Genomic DNA, 22,404 nt, shown 5'->3' with positions numbered 1-22,404 from the left:
TGATTCAGCCCTTGATCAACGATAGCATAATATCAGTCAGATAACCAAGGAGGGCGACCAACAAACCCAGAGTCACATGATCCAGAAGTGGATTTATACTATAAGCAGTTTAGTGCGCCTGGCAGCAAGTCCAACCCCGCGGCGATATCACGCCCTGGGCTTCGGGTTTGATAATCGATTCTACCCGCAAAATAAAATCATTTTGCTGCCCAAGAAAGTCCAAGAGAACCCATTAACCCCTTGTTAGAATGGCCGAAGTAGTGCAATCTGGCCCCGTTGAATCTCAGGCCCGCCATGTCGTATATTGCGGGGGTGAGTCGCCTCTTTTACTCTGTGTGACGCAATACAGGGACTGTGAATAGACATCACTGACTTGCTCGATTTACAGTTTGCACACTACCTCCAGAGGTAAATCTCTTTATTCGTCTTGATTAGTTCTCGCGTTCTCTCCTCTCCTCTCCTCTTCTCTTTTCTTCTTCTCTGTTCTTGTGGATTCACTCCGCCTCGGTTGCTTGGCAGGAAACACAACAATTTGCGGTTTGACTGACTTGCAATTCTCCTAGTACTGTGAGTTTGGAGGGACGGCAAAAAAATGCGAAGAATGGCTGAAAGAGAAACAACCGGAGCTGTACCAACGAATCCACTCTGAAGGTACAGTGAAATATCACTTTAGTATAGTGTAGCAGACTAACAGGATTGCGTTCCTTTGCAGAAGCCATCAGCGCTAACTTATCAACACTTTCTATATCTGCCCAGGAGCGTGCAGCGAAGGACGCTGCTAAGAAGGAGGCAAAAGCTGCTCTGGCAGAAGCACGCGACGCAGAGCGCAAGGCAGCCTCCAAGGTCCAAATCAAGCGTGTTGAACGGAACAAACGCAAGCACGTCACGGTCATCGCAGGCTTGGAAGTATATGGTCTGGAAAATAAGAAGGTTGCCAAGGAACTCGGTAAGAAATTTGCAACTGGTTCTTCAGTGACCCGGTCTGCTGCTGGAAATGAGGAAATTACAGTACAAGGTGACGTGAGCGATGATGTTCAGGACTGGCTATTGGAGGTCTATGGGAAGGAAATACCAGAAGCGAATATTGAAATCATTGAGGACAAGAAAAAGAAGGGAGGCAGTTAGCCAATGATAAACTATCGTTGGTTGACAGCATAGACGCATAATGTACAAGTTCAGTGTTGCATATTGGGTATCATGTCAATAGTATAAAAGTCTCGATAGGTTTGTTCGAGGAATTCAAGGCTGGCCTTGACAAGAAAGGTGTATACCGTTGAACTCTAGGACTCCAGAAATATCGCCTGTCAGAGTTCGTCGAACATTCTCAATGGATCTTGCTCAGTAGCCCTCGCATTCTCGGGATTAGTATACGTCGTGGTTGCCGTGTCAGTAGAGTAGCGGGCATCGTGACGAGAGATCAGCTTTGATGGATATTGAGGCAGCACATATGTATCTCTGGGGATATCTGTGGCCAGCCAATGCATCCCACTTTCTTGGTTGTGCACAAGGGCTCCAGTAGAGCCGTTTGTCACGGTCACTGCTTGCGAAGTCATGTCAGACTCTGGCGACTCCAGGATAATCCAGTTCTGGACAACAAGGGCTACGGCGAGAGTGAGAATTCCTGCTGTAACCAAGCCCCAAAATATACGGAGGCGGCGACTAATTCGTATTTGGCACTCTGCCTCTTTTCTCTCCCAGCGGTCAATTTCTTTCCGCATCTCTTCAAGCCTACAGCTAAGCGCTTCGGCTCTCATTCTTCCCGCTTTCATACGTTCTTCCAGGGCCTCGATCTTCTGCATCTGCGGCTGAAAGTCTTTAAGCTCCCCGATCTGCTTTCGAATGTCATGATCCAGATTAGTGGTCTCTCGTCCAAAGTCCGTGAAGAGTGTCGATGTCGAATCAGAGAGTTCTTGGAAAGAAGCGATCGTGACGTGGAGAGCGGCGAGCTTCTCCAACAGATTATAGTAAGTATAGTCGAGCCTGCGGGTGATATCTGTTGCAAGTGTGCCAATTATTGATAAAGCAGATCGTAAGTAGCTGCCAGTGAGCCCGTTAGATCAACTGCAAGGAACAGGGCATAATATTACATACCGCTCCCCTTGTTTCCTTTTATCTCTTACTTGCTCCAAATCGTCTAGCGAGCGTATCTCCTGTCGTCTGATCAAACCCAGGTGATTGTTCCGGTCAATTTCATCGAATATACTGCCTTTCCTACTACCAGTGCCCAGGCCCGTGGTGGATTCAGATCCCCAGCGCGACCGAGTTGTCTCCCTCGTTACAGGTCTAAGTAACGCAAGTCCATCGTCGGGATCGCTTTCTTTCTCGCGACCACCAGACCAAGGGGACAGTAAGCCCCTGGCGCTAGTGGAGGAGGCGATGGGGTTCATTATTCGTGGGAGCCGCCCGTCACGAGATTTGCTATGCTTATGCTTATGACGTGGCCTGAATTTGGTAGGATCTAGGCTGGCAGGGTCAAAGGCCAAATGGCGGTGGTGTTTTTCTCGAGGCGCCCCTGAAACGTTTTCGGGATCGGTACAGGCATGATGAGTTTTTAGAACCGGCGGTTCTCGGCTGCTGTTCCAAGCAACATAATCGCCGTCTCTGGGGGCTTCAAACGGTCCATCGGCGTTGGACGGGACCTGAGTGGGAGGTTTGTGGTTTCCGGCGGTGCAGGAGCCATGGGTAGTGAAAGGGTGGGAAGCGGAGAGCTGCCTGGATGGCGACAACAACGCGGGCAAAGAGTTTCTCAGTGAAGACTCCATTTATTTTCTGTCACCACCACTCCTCTTTCTTTAGCCAGAACGTGAAGACAGTACGGAGGGTGGGAAGCTATACCTGCATGTATCGCCCACAATTTCACTATGTGATTATGCGAAACACGATGCCAAGACTGATCGACGCCTGCATTCAGCTGGTATCTTAATATCTCTTAAATTCCGAAAGTGATCAACAGGCTTCAATTATACTAGTTCAATGGCTACACACAGACACATCTATAGGAAGTAAAGAACACAACTCGGACCACCTACGTTTAGTCCCGCCCAACTGTACATCTAGAACTGAACGAAACTAGTCAGTGAAACAACAAATATCCTAATGTTATGGATATATACATTCACACATATATAGAGTCATGGGCACACATATACATACATGGACCATACGCCCAACTCCTTGTATCACCGTCCAACCACTAACTTGCACCGTAAGCATGATCTTTGTATTGCCTGAGGATCAGATTTAAGAACGCGGCCAAAAAATAAAAAAAAAAAAAAAAAATATAAAAAAGCGAATTACCCGCCATACACGCCGAACAAATCATAAACGAGACGGTGATGATAGGAGTAGAATGATAATGGACCATAATAGTAGAGGTGGGAAAAGAAAAAGAAAAAGAAACCAAGACGACTTTTTCCACCACAATTACGAGTTGAGCAATTTATTGCGCTTTTCCTTACGCTTCAATCGTTCGACACGTTTGCGATGCATCTTCGCCGCCATCTTCTCGTAACGTTCCTTCTCCTCCTTCGCAGCCCTACGCTCCTTGATTCTCTGGATATGCGCCTGTGCAAGGATGTCAGTAAGCTCGCACATAAAGTTCCCAATGCTCAATGATATTCGTTCTGCATACCTTCCGTTCCGCCTCCTTCTCTTCTTTGAGTTCCCGTTCGTGTTCTTTGACAGCTTCCTGGTGCTTGCGAGCCTCCAGTCTCTTTTCGTACGAGGTCAGACCAGCGGTAGGACGGAACGGCTTTTTGGTATCGTGCCAGTTTTTTCCTGCGGGTCCAAGGCAGGAAAAATTAGCAGGGCAGGGTGGGATAAGTGGGGAGCCAGAATCTATTACATACCGTTTTTACGCATGCCCTTCGTGGGATCAGCCGGAGTGGCCGATACCGTGGATGACATGACCAGCAGAAAATGAAAATGGTAGATCAAGTGGAATGGCGCAAAGAGGCGGAACTCGGAAAGTGAGAGATGAGAAGCGGTTGATATATTATGGTTTTCCTCGGTGGAGGGACTGGCCGCTTTGCGGCCTTCAAAATTTGAGGAAAAAGTTATCTTAGGCCGATCAGATAAACGGATCTCGGCGGAAGTCTTCACCCGATGCCCACTTTGACATCTGCAATGAGGGATTTGCCAGCCACGATTCTTACCCGGTCGCTGTTCTAGTTGAAATTATCACCACTACTGCTGCAGAAGCTCCCCACTGTTCCCAAAATCCCGCGTCTTGGCTTCACTTTCCATCTGCAGGCGATGCCCACTTGCTGATTTTATCGCGCGTGGGTTCGGGCTGACTTAGAAACCCCTCGTTGATTACCATACTTACACCGCCCCCTCCTTCAGGCTCCTCCGAAATCTTACCTTAAATACTCTTTCCCTCCGATTCTACAAGGAACCATACAATGCCCTACCGATAGAGTCTCACCTCTCTCGCTCTCATCTCTCCCCTTCTTTCTCCCTTCTTTCTTGGTTGGATCAGGCGTAAATTCCCTCCTTACTCCCATGGCGGCTGCAGAACATGCGATCACACTCAAGAATGATATGTCAATGGAGCTCCCTACACTTCCACCCAATCAGGGGGTTGAGGCATTTAAGGATATCATGTTCGGGTCCGTAAGTAATCCTGCTTACCGCACTCAGGAGAGCGCTGCCTGTGTTAACTATTCGCCCAAAGACAGCAGGAATGGCTGGAAAAGTCATTGAGTACCCTTTCGATACGGTGAAGGTGCGGCTACAGTCTCAACCTGACCATTTACCTCTTCGATACAAGGGGCCAATAGACTGCTTTCGGCAGTCATTCCAGGCCGATGGCTTTAGAGGATTATATCGCGGCCTCAGCGCTCCTATGGCTGGTGCTGCCATAGAGAATAGCTGCCTGTTCTGGAGCTATCGCATGATCCAAGATGTCCTAAAGTCAACATGTTACTCTTCGACGGACCCATTGCCCTTCTCAGCCTTACTGGTCAGTGGTGCTGCATCTGGGTCCATCACTTCGCTTGCTCTCACTCCCATTGAACTCATCAAGTGCAAAATGCAAGTACCTCTAGAAGGTTCCAGTGTAAGAGCTAGTCCACTCGCTTTGGTCGCCTCTATATTCCGCCAAGATGGCATCCTGGGATTTTGGCGAGGGCAGCTGGGCACTCTCATTCGAGAGACGGGTGGGGGTGCCGCCTGGTTTGGGGGCTACGAGGGAGTCTCAGCGCTTTTCCGGGCATATCCCACATCCGCTTCGAAAGGTGGTTCAGAGCATCAATCGGTTTCTCTCCCGCTTTATCAACAAATGATTGCTGGAGCAGCAGCTGGTATAAGCTACAATTTTCTTTTTTATCCGGCAGATACAATTAAATCCCGCATGCAAACAGAAGATATAACTCATGGCTCAATTAATGGCCGACGACAAACTTTCTGGGGCGCCGGCAAAGCTCTATGGAAACAACAAGGACTCAAGGCCTTGTACCGAGGCTGTGGGATAACTTGCGCACGATCAGCACCCAGTTCAGCCTTCATTTTTACAGTGTACGAAGGACTACGGAGTTATTTTGGATAATCTGCTCTACATTAGACGCTCTTTTCTCTGCTTTTATATTGGATGATACCTCTGACCATGTTTCCTTTTTTATTTATTTATTTTATTTTTCTTGTTTGGGGGGTTTTCTTGCCACTAGAGTATTTTTGTTGTTTGTTTTCTTAAGACACAAAAAAACCCCCAATTGCATCATTGTTGCTTCCAAGAGAACTCATCGGGCGTTGGCATGAGAAACAAAAATGCCTTTTTTCTGTTCATAGAGTTTTTCCTCTTTCTTGTGCTTTCATGAACCTGAGTCCTAGATGTTATGTATAGCTATCTCACATCTTTGTATATAAGAGACGAAAACAATGGGCCGACTAATGAACATTTTTATGCATTGAAGCGTGCACCGAGACCTGATGCTCTTAATCGAGGGAATTCCCTCGATTGCCTACATAGTCCCATGGTTTTGGCCCATCTCATATCTACACATCACAAACGAAGATACATACCAGCATAATCGCAAGTGGGGTATGCATCGTACTAGCTGCAAGCCAAACGACATAAAACATCCTGATAGCGGAGCTTCTTTCCACGGCCGAACTCATACCCCTCCCCTCTTCTATAACTTTACGCTATTTATTTACTTGTCGCCTCCCACTCCCACTGAGACAATTGAAATACCCCAGGCTCTAATAAACATGTCTTCTTCTAAATCCACTCTTACTGCCCAGGAACTGCAGGCCCTTGCCTCCAAGGCGATCGCTGCTAAAGCTACGGCCTACTGTAAGTCAGTCACATAAGAGGTCCACCGCTCCATGCGCTCTCCGATTTCTAAGTGTATCTAAAGGTCCGTATTCTAAATTCCGCGTTGGAGCATGTATTCTCACCCAGTCTGGTGAATACATCACCGGTGCCAATGTCGAAAACGCATCCTATCCTGTTGGCACATGTGCAGAACGAGTGGCCTTTGGGACTGCTGTCGTAAGTTGTGAACTCCGCCGGCTTTCCTTGCGAATTGTACGGGGCTTCCCCATTCACTCAAGATGATCTTTGCAGGTCGCCGGATATCATGACTTCAAAGCTATTGCTATCGCTACCGATAGTAACCCTCCAGCGTCCCCGTGCGGCATGTGCAGACAGTTGTAAGTTTGAACCCTCCCTCGCCTTGTTCTTGCTTGCTTCGTTTCTCTGTCTTTGGCGGATTGGCATGATGAGGGGGCTCGCACCATGGCCCTCTCGAGTACTTTATTGATGCTTCATTGCTAGCAAAATTTACAGCGCTGACGATAAATGTATAGCATGAACGAATTCACAACTCCCTCTTTTCCCATTTACATGTATGGCTCGGAAGGAACCTACACTATCAAGACAATGCGTGAGGTGTGTAACCGCTTTATTAGATAGTTCCTATTGTGTTGTCTTACTCATTTTTCATACCTCAACGCTCACTGGAAACGTGATTAAATCCATTGGTACTGACTCATGCTCCTCCTGCAGCTTCTCCCCGACTCATTCGGACCAGAAGATTTCTCAAAGGAAAGGGTGCAGTCATCGTAGTTCTGGTGACTCATCTCCCTCCATGTTTTTTGGGCTTCCACCGAAGGCTACTTTTTCTGTTGCCTCCAAGATGTTTGCGTACAAGGAAACCGTGATGGCGAATGTTTGCCACTATTGTTAAGGGATGGATACATTATGCGTGGGCCTACATAATGGCTACATGACATCGTATAAAGCTTTAGGTCAAATTATTATGGTCGACCAAGAAGCTTTTTCCTTCTTAAGGAAGCTGTGCTTGGAGTGATAAAATGTTTGACTACTTAGCTGATACAATCAAAAGAACTGTGGAGCCTCCGAGTGGGATCATATTTTCCTTCTGCTCCCAGATGTCATTTTCCAGGAGACACCTGGTAGGCTATTGGGAAACCCAAGATCGCTCAAGACCGTTAAGTCGGATGAACCAGGTTGCCTCTTATTCTGTAGGTTTGTCATCCGTCCAGGAAATAACACTAAAGGAAAGTGCAAAAGGTGAAACGGGGAAACAGGGGAAGAAGGGGCAATCTGCTTTAGAGCAGGGTTGATTTGAATCGTGGATACAGTGGATCCCACAACAGCACACTATAAATTCATAACACAGTATACAAGGCATACTACTTCCATAATATAACATAAATCGTAGAATCACCTTGGAGTTGACCGAAAGCATCGAGATGTGAAGGGCGCGATCAAGCCTCGTCATCTTCATCCAATTCGGCGTCTTCTACGCCGAGAAGCTCATCCTCATCGTCGACAACGCTAGTATAATCACCTCGGCGCGCTGCAAACGAACCGCGAGATGCGTAGGGCCTTGAATAACCCCTGCCTCGTCCAAGGCGAATAAATCCACTGGCACTCCGCCACAAACTTGTAACTAAAAGCGGAAGAGCGCTGGCAACGGCCACGATGCCTGCCACAATCGCAATTGGCACCGTGACAAACAATGAGTCTCGCGACAGGAAGCTTCGCGAAGTGCCGGCATCTTCGCCAAGGCGAATTTGCCCAAACTTGCCATCCCACCTGCTATAGGCATAGTAACCAGCAGCTCCTGCCGCAGCAAGAGGGGTCACGATGGCAAAGAACAGACCCACGCCACTTATGCCGTGCTTTTGCTTATACTCCTCCTCCTTGTTAGGGCAGGGTTTGGAGACAAAATGGTCCAGGTTTAGACCGCCCTGGCATGTTGTTTGTGGAATGCGGCGGTATCCGGTTGGCTCCCAATACTCGATTGTGTCAGGATCCTTTTTACAGACTTCCACGGCATCCGGCTTAGGAAGTCCGGGAACAAGAGCACAGCTACCATCGCTCTGAGGTTCATAGTTGTAATCACTGGCCAACGTTAGTCTTCGCATATTATCACCGAATACGGGGAGGAATAAATGAAATAATTACCATTCATAATCAGCTCTCGTGCATGTACAGTTCGTTCCTATGCTGTGGACGTGGGATTCTCGCCAATCGTTCCAACATTGGGCTGACGGCTTTTTGCGATGATATTGTTCACTGTGACCAAACAGGCAATTATTCTCCTGGAAAGGGTGTTTCGGCTCCCAAATATAATAATCATCATTATCGCCTTGGTGTTCATCCAACAAGCATGGTCTCGGGCGAATTCCGCTGAAGTCAATGTTGAACGTGGCGAACTTATCTTGAACTTCAGAATTCGATACTCTAGCCCAAAGAAGGAAGTTCTTAGAGGTATCGGATGGCAAGGTTGAGATATCGTTGATCCGCACTTCTACATCCGAAAATTGAAATTCTTCCCAGGTATCGCCCTCATCGAGGCTGTAGTGTATAGTTTTAGTGGCTTGGACTCGGGCACAATAACAATGACCGAGCCGGAGTCGCCGTATTCCCACATGTATTTTCCCTTCTTGACGGACTTCCAGCTGATTCCACCATCGACTGTGATGAACGTATCCGCTTCATCACCACCGGCTAGATGGTCACCCACATTACCCACGGCCATCATCAGACCAATTGCTGACCCGGAAGCAAAAGTATCCCGTTCGTCTTTGCGCTCTGTATAGCCATGAAGATGAAGTGAACAGTCATCTGTGCCTTTACCTGTTTCGACCGAACAGCCAAAGCTCTTGCCATCCGCGTCCTTGGCTGGAGGGGGAAGTAACATCCATTGCGCTCCATCATTATGAGTGATCATAGTCTTGAGCTTTTTTGGCGCTTTTTTCGAGACTTCAGCCACGTTGCTGACAACATTTACAACAGCCACCCCCTCTAAGCCCTGCATTTTCTCAAAATCGACATAACCCAGACTGTTTCGGTTAACTGCATCGATGCTAAGAACGTACGATGTTCCATTGCTATTACTCTTGATAATAGGGCCATACTCGGCCCCTTCTGTGCTGCTCGCCGTCACATGCAGGAAAACAGCGTGCGTTGAGCTTTCGAGAACGGTATAGGCGGTTTGAACAGGCACTTGAACGTTTGGCGGGAACTGTGCTGTTGCAAAAGTCCTGCCGTCGACGCTCGTACTAGCTACCAATGAATCGGGGTTCTCTGGCTGCCGCGATGCTACAATGATGAACTCCGACATTGTAGCGTAGTTTATGACATCGACGAATTTGACCTCATTGTCATTGAAAAATTCATCGCTTGACAACAGTTGCAGTCGACCATTCTTGCTCTGCTTTTCAAATCGCTCGCAGTATATAAGGTTTGAACTGTTTGGCCGGGTTTCTCGACTTTCGAACTCGCATTTCTGAACATAGCTCAGTAAAGCTTCCCAGTTCTTACCATGCCCTTTCTTTATAAAAGCGTCAGAATGGCAGTCACCGGAGTGGCAACCCACAGCGCCGGTCCAGATTAACCGATCTTTGTGCACTGGGTGGAACGCCATAGTTTGAAGGAAGCGATCTTGAGTGGGTGGAGCCGGAGCCTGAAATGGTTTGAAAGTATGGCCACGATCTTCAGTCCAAAAGCCCTCTTTGCCATCGGTAAGAAGGAAGGCCACGTCGCTGCTATAAGGGTGTAGATAGACTCTGGCAATCTTTTCTCCCTTAAGCGGTCTTTCCCATGTCTTGCCATGATCATGCGTCACATAGACTTCCTGCTCACTGTTTAACATTATGATGGTTTCGTCACTGCCGGAGCTACTGGACTGGCGTTCTAAGTAGTAGTACTGCGCGTAGTCTCTTGCCTCAAACAACTGTAAAGTTACCCCAATTTTGCCGTCGTTTGATGGACCACCTGCGTCCTTGCAAGATCTTTCGATTTCCTTGTCTAAATTTTCGCCACCATCTCGGATGCAAGCATTTCCTGGGATGAGCCTCCAGCCCGATGGGCCCATGAATTTATCATCGGGTGTTTTGCATTCGCCTTCCGGGGGGCTGAGTGGGGAGGGAGGGACACATCCTTTCCCATCTTCGGTGCGCCTGTATTCACACTCGAAGTCCTCTGCTGTGCACTTGCATGCTTCAAAGATCGGCTCAGGGTCCTTGAATTCCTCATCCACAAAGCAGTTTGCGTTGGCTCTTCTGCGCCTGTAAAATTGTTTATGACCCATCAAGCAATCGGGCTCGCCATCTTCGCCCAGCCTAGCCGGCCATTTCTCAAAGTCTTCCTCGTCGCATTTCCTCTCATGGAGGCCATCGAAGTCGATTGAGTATATGACATATTCACCATCTTTATCTTCCTTTAAGGAGCCAACAACAATAAATTTCAAACTTGTGGAATCGGGTGTGGTGGTAACCATTGTGGGGTAAATCTTATGTTGGAGCTCGACAGACGCCCATTCTTTGCCATGATCAAGGGAGTAGTTGATCTTGTCCACTTTACCCTCATCACGCACCGCTATAACAACAGCGCCCTGGTCCCCAAACTCATACTTGTGGGGATGCTTAATAGCACGCCGCCATGTCACCCCAGCGTCATCAGATATATAAAGATTGCATTCAGCGTAATCTTGGAGATGATTGCCTGTGTTTCCTATTCCCATCACTAGCCCCGGTGCTGGGCTTGAGAACACCCGCCCTATATTTGTAAGCGCAGTTACAGAATGAAGATGCAGGTTTTCCCCGTCTGCCTTCAAGGGCTGAAAAGTCCTGCCGTCATCAAAGCTAATTCTGCTGATAATCTTCTTTTTGGCGGAGCCAGATTCGACTTCCTTTGGATTCTGTACCGTGTTGACTAGCACAATCCCTTGGATACCAGCAATTTTCTCAAAGTCGACCATTCCTTCCGAGTTACGATTAGTGTGTTCAATATTGCGGGTGAAATAGGTGCCATTTGAGTTTGAAGTAAAAAGCACGCCCATGCCACTTCTTGGACTAGTCAGAACATCCACCTGAAGGCTGTAATTTGTACTCTCTAGCATCGTGTACGCATCCTCCTCTATTCGATGGCCATCGAACTCTGCGCGGTGCCAGGTCTTAGCATCAACCGACACGTACAAGGCGAGTTCCTCGGTCCCTTTAGATTTGGCCGCCGCTACGATGAATTTCTTAACTGCAGCGGTGCTAATGACCCCTGACACAGGTCGTCCTTCTCGGAGCTTGGTCTCCGTGCCTTCAGCGTTGCTCCTGAAGTAGTCATCAGAGTATACAAGACGATTAGCGTGTGGAAGCGGCACTTTCAAACCTGAGACGACACAGAGCGAACGGTCCTTGATCTCATCGGCCAGGTTCAGATCTTCAGCAAATTGCGGGTGACCCACAGCCCAAGCACATCCACCAGTGCTCTCACGCAGCAGTTTCACCGTAGCGAAGTCGTCTGTCGTGTAGTATGACCGTACAATGCAATAGCGGCCTGCGCATTCCTCGCCCTGGAATATGACTTTGCTGGAGTCCCCGCCATGGAACACTAGGGGGTAGTGCCTTATCGCCGGAAACTCGGCAATATTGAATGATTCCCATGTTTTCGCTTGATCCGTTGTAACCCAGTGGCGGCCACTGGGCCCCAAGGCGTAGGCCTTTTTATTGTCATACGGGTGCTGTCTGATCAAAAGAACATGATGTTTCATGCCACCATCGCTGCCCTCGACAACTGACCAAGTTTCACCTGCATCGACTGACCTAAGCAGATCGCCATTGACCGTGTTCATGAGAACAATGTCAGTGTCCTCGAAGTAGAAGAGGGAGCTCGGCTTATGAGCGATCTTAGTTGGGGGTGCAATTTTTGGCAGACTCGGCTTTGCAGCACCGCGCTGTGCAATGAGTGCCAATAGCAGGCAGCTCACTAGCAATAGCCATCGAGATATCATGACCGCGAGTCTTGAAACATTTGAAAAAACACGCACAAAGGTTATGCTTCGGTGAAGAGCTGGTACTCCGATGACGTTTGGATGATGCGGGAGGGAGGAAGAATCGAGTGGTCGAGCTCGAATACGCACTATCTGATTTGTGCTGGATTAAACGGTGGCGAGTGGGTAAAAGTTCGGGGCCGCAACGCGAATGGCTTCAAACTAAGAATGTAATGCGTGGTCGACAGCTGCGTGGCCTCAGAGGAGCTGCATGGTCACGTGTAAAGATTGCTTATCGAAGCATTCGCTTTTTATCTTTGTTCCCTGCTTCATCACTGTCCAGGATCAATGCATGATACGTATTGAGCTTATAATAGGAATCCCAACTACGGATCGAAAATCTGTGCAATCCTAGAAAACAGTTTGTTGTATGTTCTGAAGTTACTGGTGGCTACTGAGGATTTGTAGAGTTCTTAAGTATGGAAGGTACAATACTATATCTTATTTCCGATGGCGCTACCAAAACCTATTCATGTATGTGCACGCAATACTAAGGGACACCACTGGGTGATCACAAGTTCAAAGAATCATTAATCATTGAGTATAGAAGATGGTATTAAGGGCGAAAGCTCAGTATTTCTGTTTCCGAAACTTACGCCACATTTTCCTCATCAAGCCTTGTTCGTCCTCACTAGATCCCCATAAGTGGGAAGCGCTATCCTCCAGTGGCAGCTTCAGTGGGTCCACCTTGGGTGGTGGCACGGTCGTCCGAAGGTCGGGTCTCGTTAGCGTCATCTTCAGAGTCATTTCGCGGTCACTACCTGGATACTGCTTGTTTCCAGACCTTGGTGGTAACAGCCATGGCTGGTGTCTTGGATCTAGGCATTCAAGGGGTGATGAGCGAGAGCTTTGCATGACATATGATAATTGAGATACGTGCATTCGCTTCTCGCACTGTTCGTCTGGAACTGACGTGTCCTCGTCGTCGAGGAACGTGCCGATAAATGTTTGAGGCATCGTTTCAATCTCAGCTGGTGCCCGCTCGACTGGCATGATTCTCTCATTGTTTAGAGCCGGGAAACCAAACTCAACAGCTTCATCAAAGTTTTGCGGTGAGGCCAGGTAGAGCCGCAGTTTTAGGCGGGCCTCAGGGTCCTGATAATATTGCGCCGATGGATCGATACTGGATGTGGAACATCGAGGTATATGGGCTTGACTTTGGCTCGATGAGGGTCGAGAACTTGAATTACGAGCCGTGATATTCATCGGCGCTGTCGGAAACGTCGACGACCGTCGCAAGGGTTGCGCTTTTTGACGCGACACTGCCGATGTCGGTTTGCGACTTGAAACGCCTGGATTAAACGATACTGCCGTTCGAAAAGAAAGCCGCCTTTGGGGCGGCAAGTTCGACATCGACTTGGCAACATGCGCGTGGTACTCGTCCAGCCTTAGGTCAAGGTCCCCATCCTTTTCAAACCAACGGAAGTATCATAGAGCGAGTCGTCCATGTCGGTATCAGAGCTGGAATCCGAATCCGAGAAGTCGAAGTATAAGGTGGATGACTGTGAGGTCGTAGTAGAGTTTCTGTCCGAGGGCTGAATTTCAGGACGCTGATGCCAGGAACGGCTTGCTTTCTCTAGCGGGTAAGGCGCTTCAACGGCAGCATCGAAGAACCGAGCTTCAAACTGCGTTTGGTGAAACCAACTCCGTTCTTCTTTGGAGAAGAGTTTCTGCTGGATCTTAGGTGGTAATGAATAGAAGCATCGCGAGTCTACTTGGACGGAAAGATGGGCCAACTGGAACGAGTCGGCTTTGCGGAGCTTCTTAGTCGTGTTTAGAAAGGAAGACTTGTGCGGGTGGCACCTCTTATTCCTATTGATGGATTTTATGGCGGATGTTGGATAGGAGCGACTCTGAAGGGTACAAAAGGGGAAACGGCGAGGCACTCTAGCCAAGCGGCGCTGATAGTGATTACCATCCCAGCGATCATCTTGAGCTAGACGAAGGCGTTCGACATTGGAGAAGAACTATGGTAGGGGATAAAGAGATTCTGTTAGCTACCAAGATCTGAGTGGAGCTTGTAGGAACCAATTCTCTGTTAAATAGCAAGCGACCATGGCTCACGCGGCTTTACTCCGAGGGCCTAGTCCACGCCATAGATGATAGTTTGGCATTTCAACTCCAGTAGTGCGAGCGCTAGTGAAATTCATCCGCAAATCATCTATGGCAATTTGGATCCGAACACAGGCCAAGCTATTGCTCCTAGAGTGCCGCTAGAATGATGACTAGAGGGTCCCGCAATGTTCACCGTTCGAATCCGAAGGAAAGGGGATGAGAGAAAGACGACGTGACAGAAGGAGAGGATAGACAATGCCCAAATATTGCAGTATGGGTGGGATATAACAAGAACAATAACTTTGTCCTTCACACACCTTTCGTTGCAAAGCTGGAGGCAGAGATTCAAAGGCTAATTCCTCGTGTGCCTCCCCTTTCATTTTTCCCCTCCTCTTCTCTGTCCGCTTCCTTCCAATGCAATTTCAAGTCGTAGGAAGATAAGCAGAAAGGCCAGGCGTACAAGGGAGGGGTGCAGAGTATCAGGATGAGTACGTAGCTACTAATATAGATGAGTCTGCTTCACTGTAGTAACCGTGCCCAATTTTCTGAAAAGCTCAAGTATGCATGGCATTGTGGGAGTTTGCATTCCTTTTAAAGGGAAAAACCAATTATGTCCCGGTGATGTTATAGAGCATCCATTGAGGGGGGCCTCGTTTCCCAATTGCAGATAAAGTGTCTACTATACGGGATCCCTCCTTCATCCCAGCGGCAAAAATTGCACCACCTGCAGACCGTACAGCAGAGATTCTCCACTTTTCCCCCTCACAGTCAGGCTACTTGCTCTGAGTAGTTTGTGAGAGGCACTAGCATGGAGGATTGCAAGCAGAGCTTAACTTTGGTTGGCTTATCCTTTCGCGCGCGCGTGCGTGCCCATCGCACTGACAACGGAACAGCTCATCCTATGAGGATTACCAAGTCAAACCTCTCCCACCTCACCAACGATCCCCATGCTCATTTTTATTTATCATTGGATGGCAGGAGGGAAGGTACCTACTACTAGGACGTGGTACTTGTTTCGAGTATTAGTGTCTTTTCTTGGCGCCGGATTGTTCAGGTTGCATCACATTGCACACATAAATGAGGTACCTCACACACACACACTACACAACGAATCAGAATAATGTGATAACTGTGATACCCAAATATCGCTTCCTTCTTAGCGCCAGTGTGGATACTTGGTGTACATATTACTCCTCCCATTCGTTTGGTATATGCTTTTCTTTTCCCACTTCGACTAAACACACTGTACATCATCTACCATGTGATGGTGTGGGCAAAAGCTGTATGTATATATTGATATATATCTACACATGTTAATCTACGTATCGACTCGGAAAGGAAAGAAAGAGGGGCGGAAGGAGGCAATCCGTAGGGTCTCGGCTAATACATCGATTGAATGAGCTGGGACGGTGGTTGTGCGGTACACAATGGGTGTCACTTAAATCCGATTATCTGTCTCTGCACTTCGTCGTTGGGTTCCCTTGTTATGAGCGTTGTGCACCACAACTGGGGCAAGGGTTTCAGCCGTTGCATGACAGCTCGCATGGAAGCAGAGCCTCCTAGTTTTTACAAAAAAAAAGTATAATGGAACTGGCCGAGCGATACTGCTGTCGAAGTTTAGAGATGGGTTTATAACCCTTAGAAAAAGTATTCCAACCGGAGAAGAGCTGACCCCCGAAACAAGAAGTCATGTCAGGTACATGCCATACGATGTCCCGAGAATAATGAGGCGCCCCATAAACAAGCTAATCTCAAAGGACACTGAGAACATTCTGCATCGCAGCTGTGTTGGAATCCTCTCTTCGAGAGACATAAGCCCGGACTTCTTGCACGCTGAGGCCAGCTTCCACTTGTCCAGTTCCCCCGGCGCCTCGCCCAGGACTTGTCCCACTATTGTTCCCAGGCCTGCTGCTGCTACTTGCTGCGCCACTCCAGACCTTTTCTCGTAAAGCTTCAGATCCTACAACAAAAAGGCTACCAACCTCCAGCAAGACGTCCAGCGCACCGCTAGGGCCCTTGACCTGCTCATCTATGTCCCAAGACTTGAGGAGATCTGTGTACTGTGTCATATCCTTAGTGACCATGAGGCCGCCAGGTCCATTGACCGCGAATCGCTTAAAATGCTCTAAAAGTAAACTGCGGGTTCCCATGGCTATCTCTGTTAGCAACTGTCGGATATTCGAGCCACTAGGCGGCAGCGATGTTGTGGTCATATTATGCACACGAGAGAGAAAAGTGCAAATAGACGCACAGGTCTAAAGATTTATCCGTTAGCGCGGCATATTCTAGTTATCAGGCAATAATCCAACTGACTGGTGTCTGTAGCTTCTCCAACCAAGCTGCATTGTCTCCTTCCTTGGGCCGAAAGTCATTCTTCCTTTGGCTAGCAAGAAGTTTATTAACCCAAGTCAAAGAAGCATCAATGATTTTCTGCTCAATTGTATTGACTTTCTCCTCGATTCGCATAGTTGTCAAGTTTGTCTTCTTTTCCATTTCTCGGCGAACAGTGATGCTCCCGGTTGCTAGGGGAATGAGTAATGTGTTTATGCACATTACCATCAAGTTTGCGATGCCGATTGCGTTCCGGACCGCCGGGAGGTAAGCAAAATCAGGCTCCATTTTTCCTGATTCTTGTGATGTCGCCGTCTCCAATGCGGCATCAAGACAAACCTCAATGTACCCTTCTCCCATCATAGAAAGGAGAAGAGCCAACAGAGCCAACATGTCCTTGGGGGTTTCGCTGCTTACACTGAGCTCCAAGCCCCGGCTAACTCCCTCAGCAAGCCACTTGAGCATTCGTTTGGCATGAGATATGCTAGGAATACCATCCTCTTCAGTGAGTTTGATATCAGTTCGTCTTAAGAGGTCATTGGCATCCCTCAAGCCCGCCACCTGAAGTAACATCCTTCGCTGTGTCGGTGAGTAATCTGAGGACTCAAGGCGATTGATGTACGCGTCCCGTGCAGAGGATAGAAGTTCAGTACCCGACTTCGAAAGAGATGCCATGAAGGTGGTTGCTGCCTTCTTTCTACGTGCATGGAAGGTGGTGAATTTGAAAAGCAAAGATGTATACAGCTCTTCCAATGTTTTCTTCTCCCTCTCGATATAAGAGGAACCAACAAAGTATGGCACAAATAAATCTTCCAGTTGTTGATCGAGAACCAATGCCGTCTGAGCGGAAATGGTATCGGGGTGTTCAGTCAAACCATGGGCCTTTAAATCATCGACTAGAGCGCTGATGTAACTGCGAGAGCTCTGTAGGGAGCGTAAGAAGGCGAGCGATGAGATACTATTAGCCTTCTCAAGAACCATTTCAAGTCTCTGTTGAATTGATTGCTGGAACACGCGCTGCAAGAACTTCCCGAGGACCTGTTCGTAGTAGGGGAATGCTCGCTTTATAATAGCTGATTCCTCCTGAACTACGACCTTAACCTCGTCAATGAGTGACTGAAGACTAGGTTCCACCTTCAGAGGCTCCGAATCTGGGTCTGCAAGTTGTTCCCAAGCTTCTGGATCCCCCCTACTTCTTCTGTGACCAACTGACTTCGATCGATAAAGAACTGGTGCTGGTTGACAAATAGAGCGATAACACTAGAGCCCCCATTGAAATCCTGTAGCACAGTTGCACAATCTTTCATACCTTCAAAGTTGGCCTTACGATAGAAGTCGTCGAACTGTTTCAGGAGATCCTTCTCTAACGTCTCCGAGAACTTCTCAATGATCTCCCTTGTATTCAGCCTGGTCAACACTGTCTCTTCAACCCTACCCTCGTCTGCAGACCCATCCCCAGACGGGCCATTGCTCTTTCCTCCCGAGTCGTTCCAGCTTTTCGGGTCAAGCCTTTGGCTAATCCTCAGTAACTGCCGCGCTATCTGTGCGGAGCGTACTTTAGCTTCACCAGTACCGGACCTCCTCAAGTTCTCCAAAAGCGTAAGTTCTCCCCTGTTACTTACGCTATCCCAACACTCAAGAAGGAAGTGGGCATCAAGTGCTCGGCGTCTCTGTCGGTCAAGTTCTTCCAGCTTCCGGCCTGTTTCAACAGCCATATTACCAGTAGACCCGGAGAGTTCGCTCCCGGAAAGCCCAGCTCCAGCTCCAGCACCTGTCCCATTGAGCGACGTATCAAGTTGTTGGAAAGATTCAATGGTCTGTTTCAGCTTCCTGCCAAGTGTACTGATATTCTGTGAGTGCTGGGCCTCAGCTCGGCGGACAGCAGCTGAAAGCTCGTTCTCCTTGATCTCTAAGTCACCAGAAAGTTCACCAAGTCTCCTCTGTGCATGTTCAAGGGTCCGAATGAGTGGTTTGGGATCGAACAGTTGGTTCCCGGTGGTGGGGCCTAGCGTAGAGCGACGGTTTAAAATGGCACTGTCGGAAAGTGCTTCGATGAATTCTTTGACTATAAAATCACGGCTCGAAAAGTCCTCAAGAGTGAAACTGGGGCCTTGAGGGAAGACAGATCGCGACGTGGGAGTTGAGGTGATGGACGCACTGTCTGGCATCTTTCCAACTAACGGCAAGACTTCGTCGGCATCGGGTCATTAAACAGCGTAGTACTGTTATACGATGCAGTCTAAGATATGTGCTTGCATCTAGAGCCGATAACTGCTGGGGGGTGTGGAAAATGGAGCTCTTGTCTTAGTTTCACTTCTAGGGAATGCAGGATAATCACCTAGTAATAGCGTACTAGTATTAATAGCATGGAGTCTAGAGAGTAAAGTGCCGACTAGTTCGATTGCGTAATTGTGTTTTGTTCCGCCGTAAGTTATACCATAGTAACAGGAAAGGGCTGCTTCTGACAGGTAAATGGGTCTGTCTCTCTAAACGTACTCACTGAGATGCAGTCAGACTGTCTTGCAGAACAGGTATGACCGGTAACTCTCAAGAGGCTTGCAGACCCCATACTGTTAGTAGGCTATAACTAAGGCCACTTCGCCACTAGTACATGTGCCTAGTATGTACTGTATGTACTGTACTGTATGTACACACTATTTGTTGGTGCAGAACTGCGTACATGTATGTACATACAGTACATGCAGTCACATAACGTTCTACTAGGTACGTATTTACATTACCTACATTCAGTATGGTCCATATTAGAGGTCCCCAAGGAAAATAAAGGAGACAGATGGCTTTAATACAAAAACATATGCTGTGATCATTAGATTGTCAGGACATATGTACATACATACTCCGTACATACCTCAAGTAGATTCTGGATAGGAGTGGGGATATGGGCCAAATACACTTGTTTACTGATCTGTCCATCTAGTAAATAGGGCTCTATGGTTGCCTGGGCCTGTAATGTTAGTGTAAACGTAGTCATCCACAAGGCCTTTGACGATGCTTTGCGCAAAGAGATACTTAGAAAGAGTACCTTCCTACCTGCTCACACTGACCACTTCAGACTTTCGGCACGTTAATTGATCCAACAAACACCTGTCAATCTCATCTCAACTTCTTTTCGAGCATTCGCACTCAAAACCATGGTATCACAAAGGGATAAAGAGCTGTTCAGAAATGACGTTCGTGCCCGGGGAACAAAACTTAGTGCTGCTGATCGTGAGAGCCTTTTGAAACCATACCTACCAGACCCCTCGGAGCTACCACATCGGCCACTGCAGCGGCGCAGGAAAACTTCGCCCAGAAAGACCCCTATCCGGACTTTCGTGAAGTCACAACTGCACCAGCTGACCTATACTCTCATTCACATTTTCTTTGGTATCGTCGTTCGCCTCGCCCAGAGCTACCATGCCGTCGTGGATAGGGTGTTTGCCATCGTCTATTATCATCACCGAACCCCCGAATTGATCAGGAAGGATGTCAAGAATTTGGATCGTTTGCCGGAGCACTTGAGTGTTATATTATCATTGCGGCAGGAGGAGGATTCTCTAACGGTTTTAATGGATGAGGTGGCAGAACTTGCTGCGTGGAGTGTCAGTGCCGGGATCCCTGTGTTAAGCATTTATGAGAAGAGTGGTGCGTCTGTCCTCTACAAATCGAAACAGTGCGAAAAAGCTTTCCTAACGATTTATATTGCCTAGGGGTCCTTAAATCATGCATTCCCACCCTGCACCGCATCGTTACAAGCAAGCTATCTGCGTATTATGGCTCTCCTTCCCAGCAACCAACGTTGCGACTTTTTGCCCCTCATCACTCTGTTTATCAACCACAGGACAGCAGCTCAACTGAGAAAGCCAACACTGATTCTCTGACTGTGCTTCTATTGTCGGCTACCGATGGCCGGGAAACATTTGTGGACTTAACAAAGACGCTCGCGGAGATGTCCCAGAATGGAAAAATATCACCAGAAGATATCACAATGGAACTGGTCGATGCAGAGATTAGCGAGATCACGACACAGCCATCTCAGACAGCTTTACCGACCTCCATCGGGAACAAAGCAACATCTATTCCGGACGTTTCAGTAAAACCAGAGCCTGACTTACTATTAGTATTCAGGCCCTTCTTGAAATTAGATGGTTATCCACCCTGGCATATTCGACTTACGGAGATGTATTGTACGGGTGATAAGAGCAGCAGCATGACAGGATATGGGGAGGCTGTTGAATATCAGGGTTTTCTTAGGGGTCTATGGCATTATGCAGGGGCTCAAATGCGATTCGGTCGTTGAGCCTTTTTCTCCCTCCTGACTGTCTTTCTATTCCCATACTCACATCCTTCCAGCCGTTGAAAGGACCTAAATCGAGACTTGATATTAAGCGTCATATTGTTTCTTGATGAATGACTTTGAGATGGTGGTCCCCGAATTATGAACTACGCCTCTAATTCCCACAGGCAATATACATTTTGGTGTAAGATTATATGCATATCACAGATTGACTAGATCCCCGTTAATAGGTAACGTGTTCTTCGGTGTTTATATAATTTGGTTCTAGTTAAAACGTTTGAGCGACTATGCCGTTGGGTAGGTTATTTTTTCCCATGTAATGCGTCCCTTACTCGGCTTACGTACATAACGTACTTGTGCCTCTACATATTGTTCCCAGCATTTAGATGAGATTCGCAAGCCCAGGCAGCGTTGTTTTGCCTTAGAAGTCAAGATTTTCTATTGGCTTATTCCGTAATGGTTTACAATGCTAGCTTTGGCCTTGTTTGCTGACTTACTCTATGCAATGTTTTGGTAGATACGCCTTCAAATGAGACATTCGTGGCTCTGTAATTCGTATGCTGTAGAATGTTCTAGTAATGTGGGCATTTTACATGTATGTACGGCATATTTAGGACAATCCACATATATCTCTATTAACTCTTATAATAGCCGCCGTAGGGGGCCTTCCGAACTGGTTGCTCCAAGTGGAGTACCTCGGAATATTGGTGCTGTGAATAACAAACGGGTGCCTTAATCAATTGCTTAGTACGAGCAAGATACCGAGTTCTGCCTGCCATGTCAATTTGTCTCGCTCTCAGGCTGATTAGATCATCCGCTTATAAGCTGAGAGTCACGGGTCAACTTTGAGGTCTTGATAGAGTGAACCCTGGGCTCACGACTATTATCTCCCAAATGTAACCTGATGGTCGCGTGCTGCTTGTTTCTGCTGGGTTATATGATGGACTTGCCAGTGTGATAAATGATCACGTACACAGTCCAAACATCGAACCACTTCTATCCCTGTTTCTGTTACTCCTTCCACCGCACAGCACGAGCATATCTTCCTCGGCTGTCCGAAATGTGACTTATTCTTGCTTGTGTCGTCTTGTAACCGGCTCGAAGCATCTTTGAACAGTTGGCTCTCCGCGAGAAGATATATGGAGCTACTGCAATGAATAGCATCGCACTGGCGGAGACAAATATAGCAGCTACGCTCGCCGCACAAATCACAGTCGACATATGCATCAAGTACTTCCTTGGTAGTTGGCCTTCTGTGGCATATGTGGCACGGTCGTAAACATGAAGCAGAGGCGCAAGTATTATGCTGCGAATGAGGACTCGGAACAAGGGTTCTAGGAGATACAGGAGGGGACGGTACATTGGAGGTTCCGGAGGTACGAATATTTGGTGATATTATCTTCACCTGCGCTATGCTCG

The 22,404-nt window shown here is 47.8% G+C and overlaps 8 protein-coding genes across 8 annotated transcripts; 4 read left to right on the top strand and 4 right to left on the bottom strand.

Moving 5' to 3' along the window:
- Window positions 1-294: 294 nt before the first annotated feature.
- On the top strand, window positions 295-1,125 carry tma22 (putative RNA binding protein Tma22; the record flags this gene model as incomplete). The annotated part of the gene is made up of 3 exons (XM_015553636.1): window positions 295-312; window positions 564-651; window positions 713-1,125. 3 exons carry the CDS (start codon window positions 295-297, stop codon window positions 1,123-1,125), a joined length of 519 nt encoding a protein of 172 aa, XP_015404961.1.
- A 179-nt stretch (window positions 1,126-1,304) lies between these two features.
- ANOM_008379 (uncharacterized protein) lies at window positions 1,305-2,762 on the bottom strand (the record flags this gene model as incomplete). The annotated part of the gene is made up of 2 exons (XM_015553635.1): window positions 1,305-2,037; window positions 2,092-2,762. The coding sequence occupies 2 exons, from the start codon at window positions 2,760-2,762 to the stop codon at window positions 1,305-1,307; spliced, it is 1,404 nt and encodes a 467-aa protein (XP_015404962.1).
- Window positions 2,763-3,423: 661 nt separating this feature from the next.
- ANOM_008378 (CGR1 family protein) lies at window positions 3,424-3,919 on the bottom strand (the record flags this gene model as incomplete). The annotated part of the gene is made up of 3 exons (XM_015553634.1): window positions 3,424-3,564; window positions 3,632-3,777; window positions 3,849-3,919. Coding segments are annotated over 3 exons (354 nt in total), but the record flags the coding sequence as incomplete, so codon positions are not given.
- A 558-nt stretch (window positions 3,920-4,477) lies between these two features.
- On the top strand, window positions 4,478-5,548 carry amcA (putative mitochondrial ornithine carrier protein AmcA/Ort1; the record flags this gene model as incomplete). Its single annotated transcript, XM_015553633.1, has 2 exons — window positions 4,478-4,614; window positions 4,676-5,548. Exons 1-2 carry the CDS (start codon window positions 4,504-4,506, stop codon window positions 5,546-5,548), a joined length of 984 nt encoding a protein of 327 aa, XP_015404970.1. The 5' UTR covers window positions 4,478-4,503.
- A 494-nt stretch (window positions 5,549-6,042) lies between these two features.
- ANOM_008376 (cytidine deaminase) lies at window positions 6,043-7,069 on the top strand (the record flags this gene model as incomplete). The annotated part of the gene is made up of 5 exons (XM_015553632.1): window positions 6,043-6,295; window positions 6,360-6,493; window positions 6,569-6,654; window positions 6,811-6,892; window positions 7,010-7,069. The coding sequence occupies 5 exons, from the start codon at window positions 6,043-6,045 to the stop codon at window positions 7,067-7,069; spliced, it is 615 nt and encodes a 204-aa protein (XP_015404971.1).
- Window positions 7,070-7,734: 665 nt separating this feature from the next.
- ANOM_008375 (vacuolar protein sorting/targeting protein 10) lies at window positions 7,735-14,232 on the bottom strand (the record flags this gene model as incomplete). The annotated part of the gene is made up of 7 exons (XM_015553631.1): window positions 7,735-8,374; window positions 8,438-8,830; window positions 8,929-12,238; window positions 12,300-12,395; window positions 12,899-13,594; window positions 13,720-14,065; window positions 14,218-14,232. The coding sequence occupies 7 exons, from the start codon at window positions 14,230-14,232 to the stop codon at window positions 7,735-7,737; spliced, it is 5,496 nt and encodes a 1,831-aa protein (XP_015404968.1).
- A 1,801-nt stretch (window positions 14,233-16,033) lies between these two features.
- Window positions 16,034-18,856, bottom strand: ANOM_008374 (exocyst subunit SEC10; the record flags this gene model as incomplete). The annotated part of the gene is made up of 3 exons (XM_015553630.1): window positions 16,034-16,612; window positions 16,671-17,845; window positions 17,902-18,856. 3 exons carry the CDS (start codon window positions 18,854-18,856, stop codon window positions 16,109-16,111), a joined length of 2,634 nt encoding a protein of 877 aa, XP_015404969.1. The 3' UTR covers window positions 16,034-16,108.
- A 984-nt stretch (window positions 18,857-19,840) lies between these two features.
- On the top strand, window positions 19,841-21,096 carry ANOM_008373 (ditrans,polycis-polyprenyl diphosphate synthase; the record flags this gene model as incomplete). The annotated part of the gene is made up of 2 exons (XM_015553629.1): window positions 19,841-20,333; window positions 20,399-21,096. 2 exons carry the CDS (start codon window positions 19,841-19,843, stop codon window positions 20,986-20,988), a joined length of 1,083 nt encoding a protein of 360 aa, XP_015404966.1. The 3' UTR covers window positions 20,989-21,096.
- Between the last annotated feature and the right edge of the window lie 1,308 nt (window positions 21,097-22,404).

The sequence above is a fragment of the Aspergillus nomiae genome (assembly GCF_001204775.2).
Source record: "Aspergillus nomiae NRRL 13137 chromosome Unknown contig00231, whole genome shotgun sequence".
Lineage (NCBI taxonomy): Eukaryota > Fungi > Ascomycota > Eurotiomycetes > Eurotiales > Aspergillaceae > Aspergillus > Aspergillus nomiae.
The sequence above is the reverse complement of the archived record's forward strand: the minus strand, read 5'-3'. Positions and strand labels throughout refer to the sequence as shown.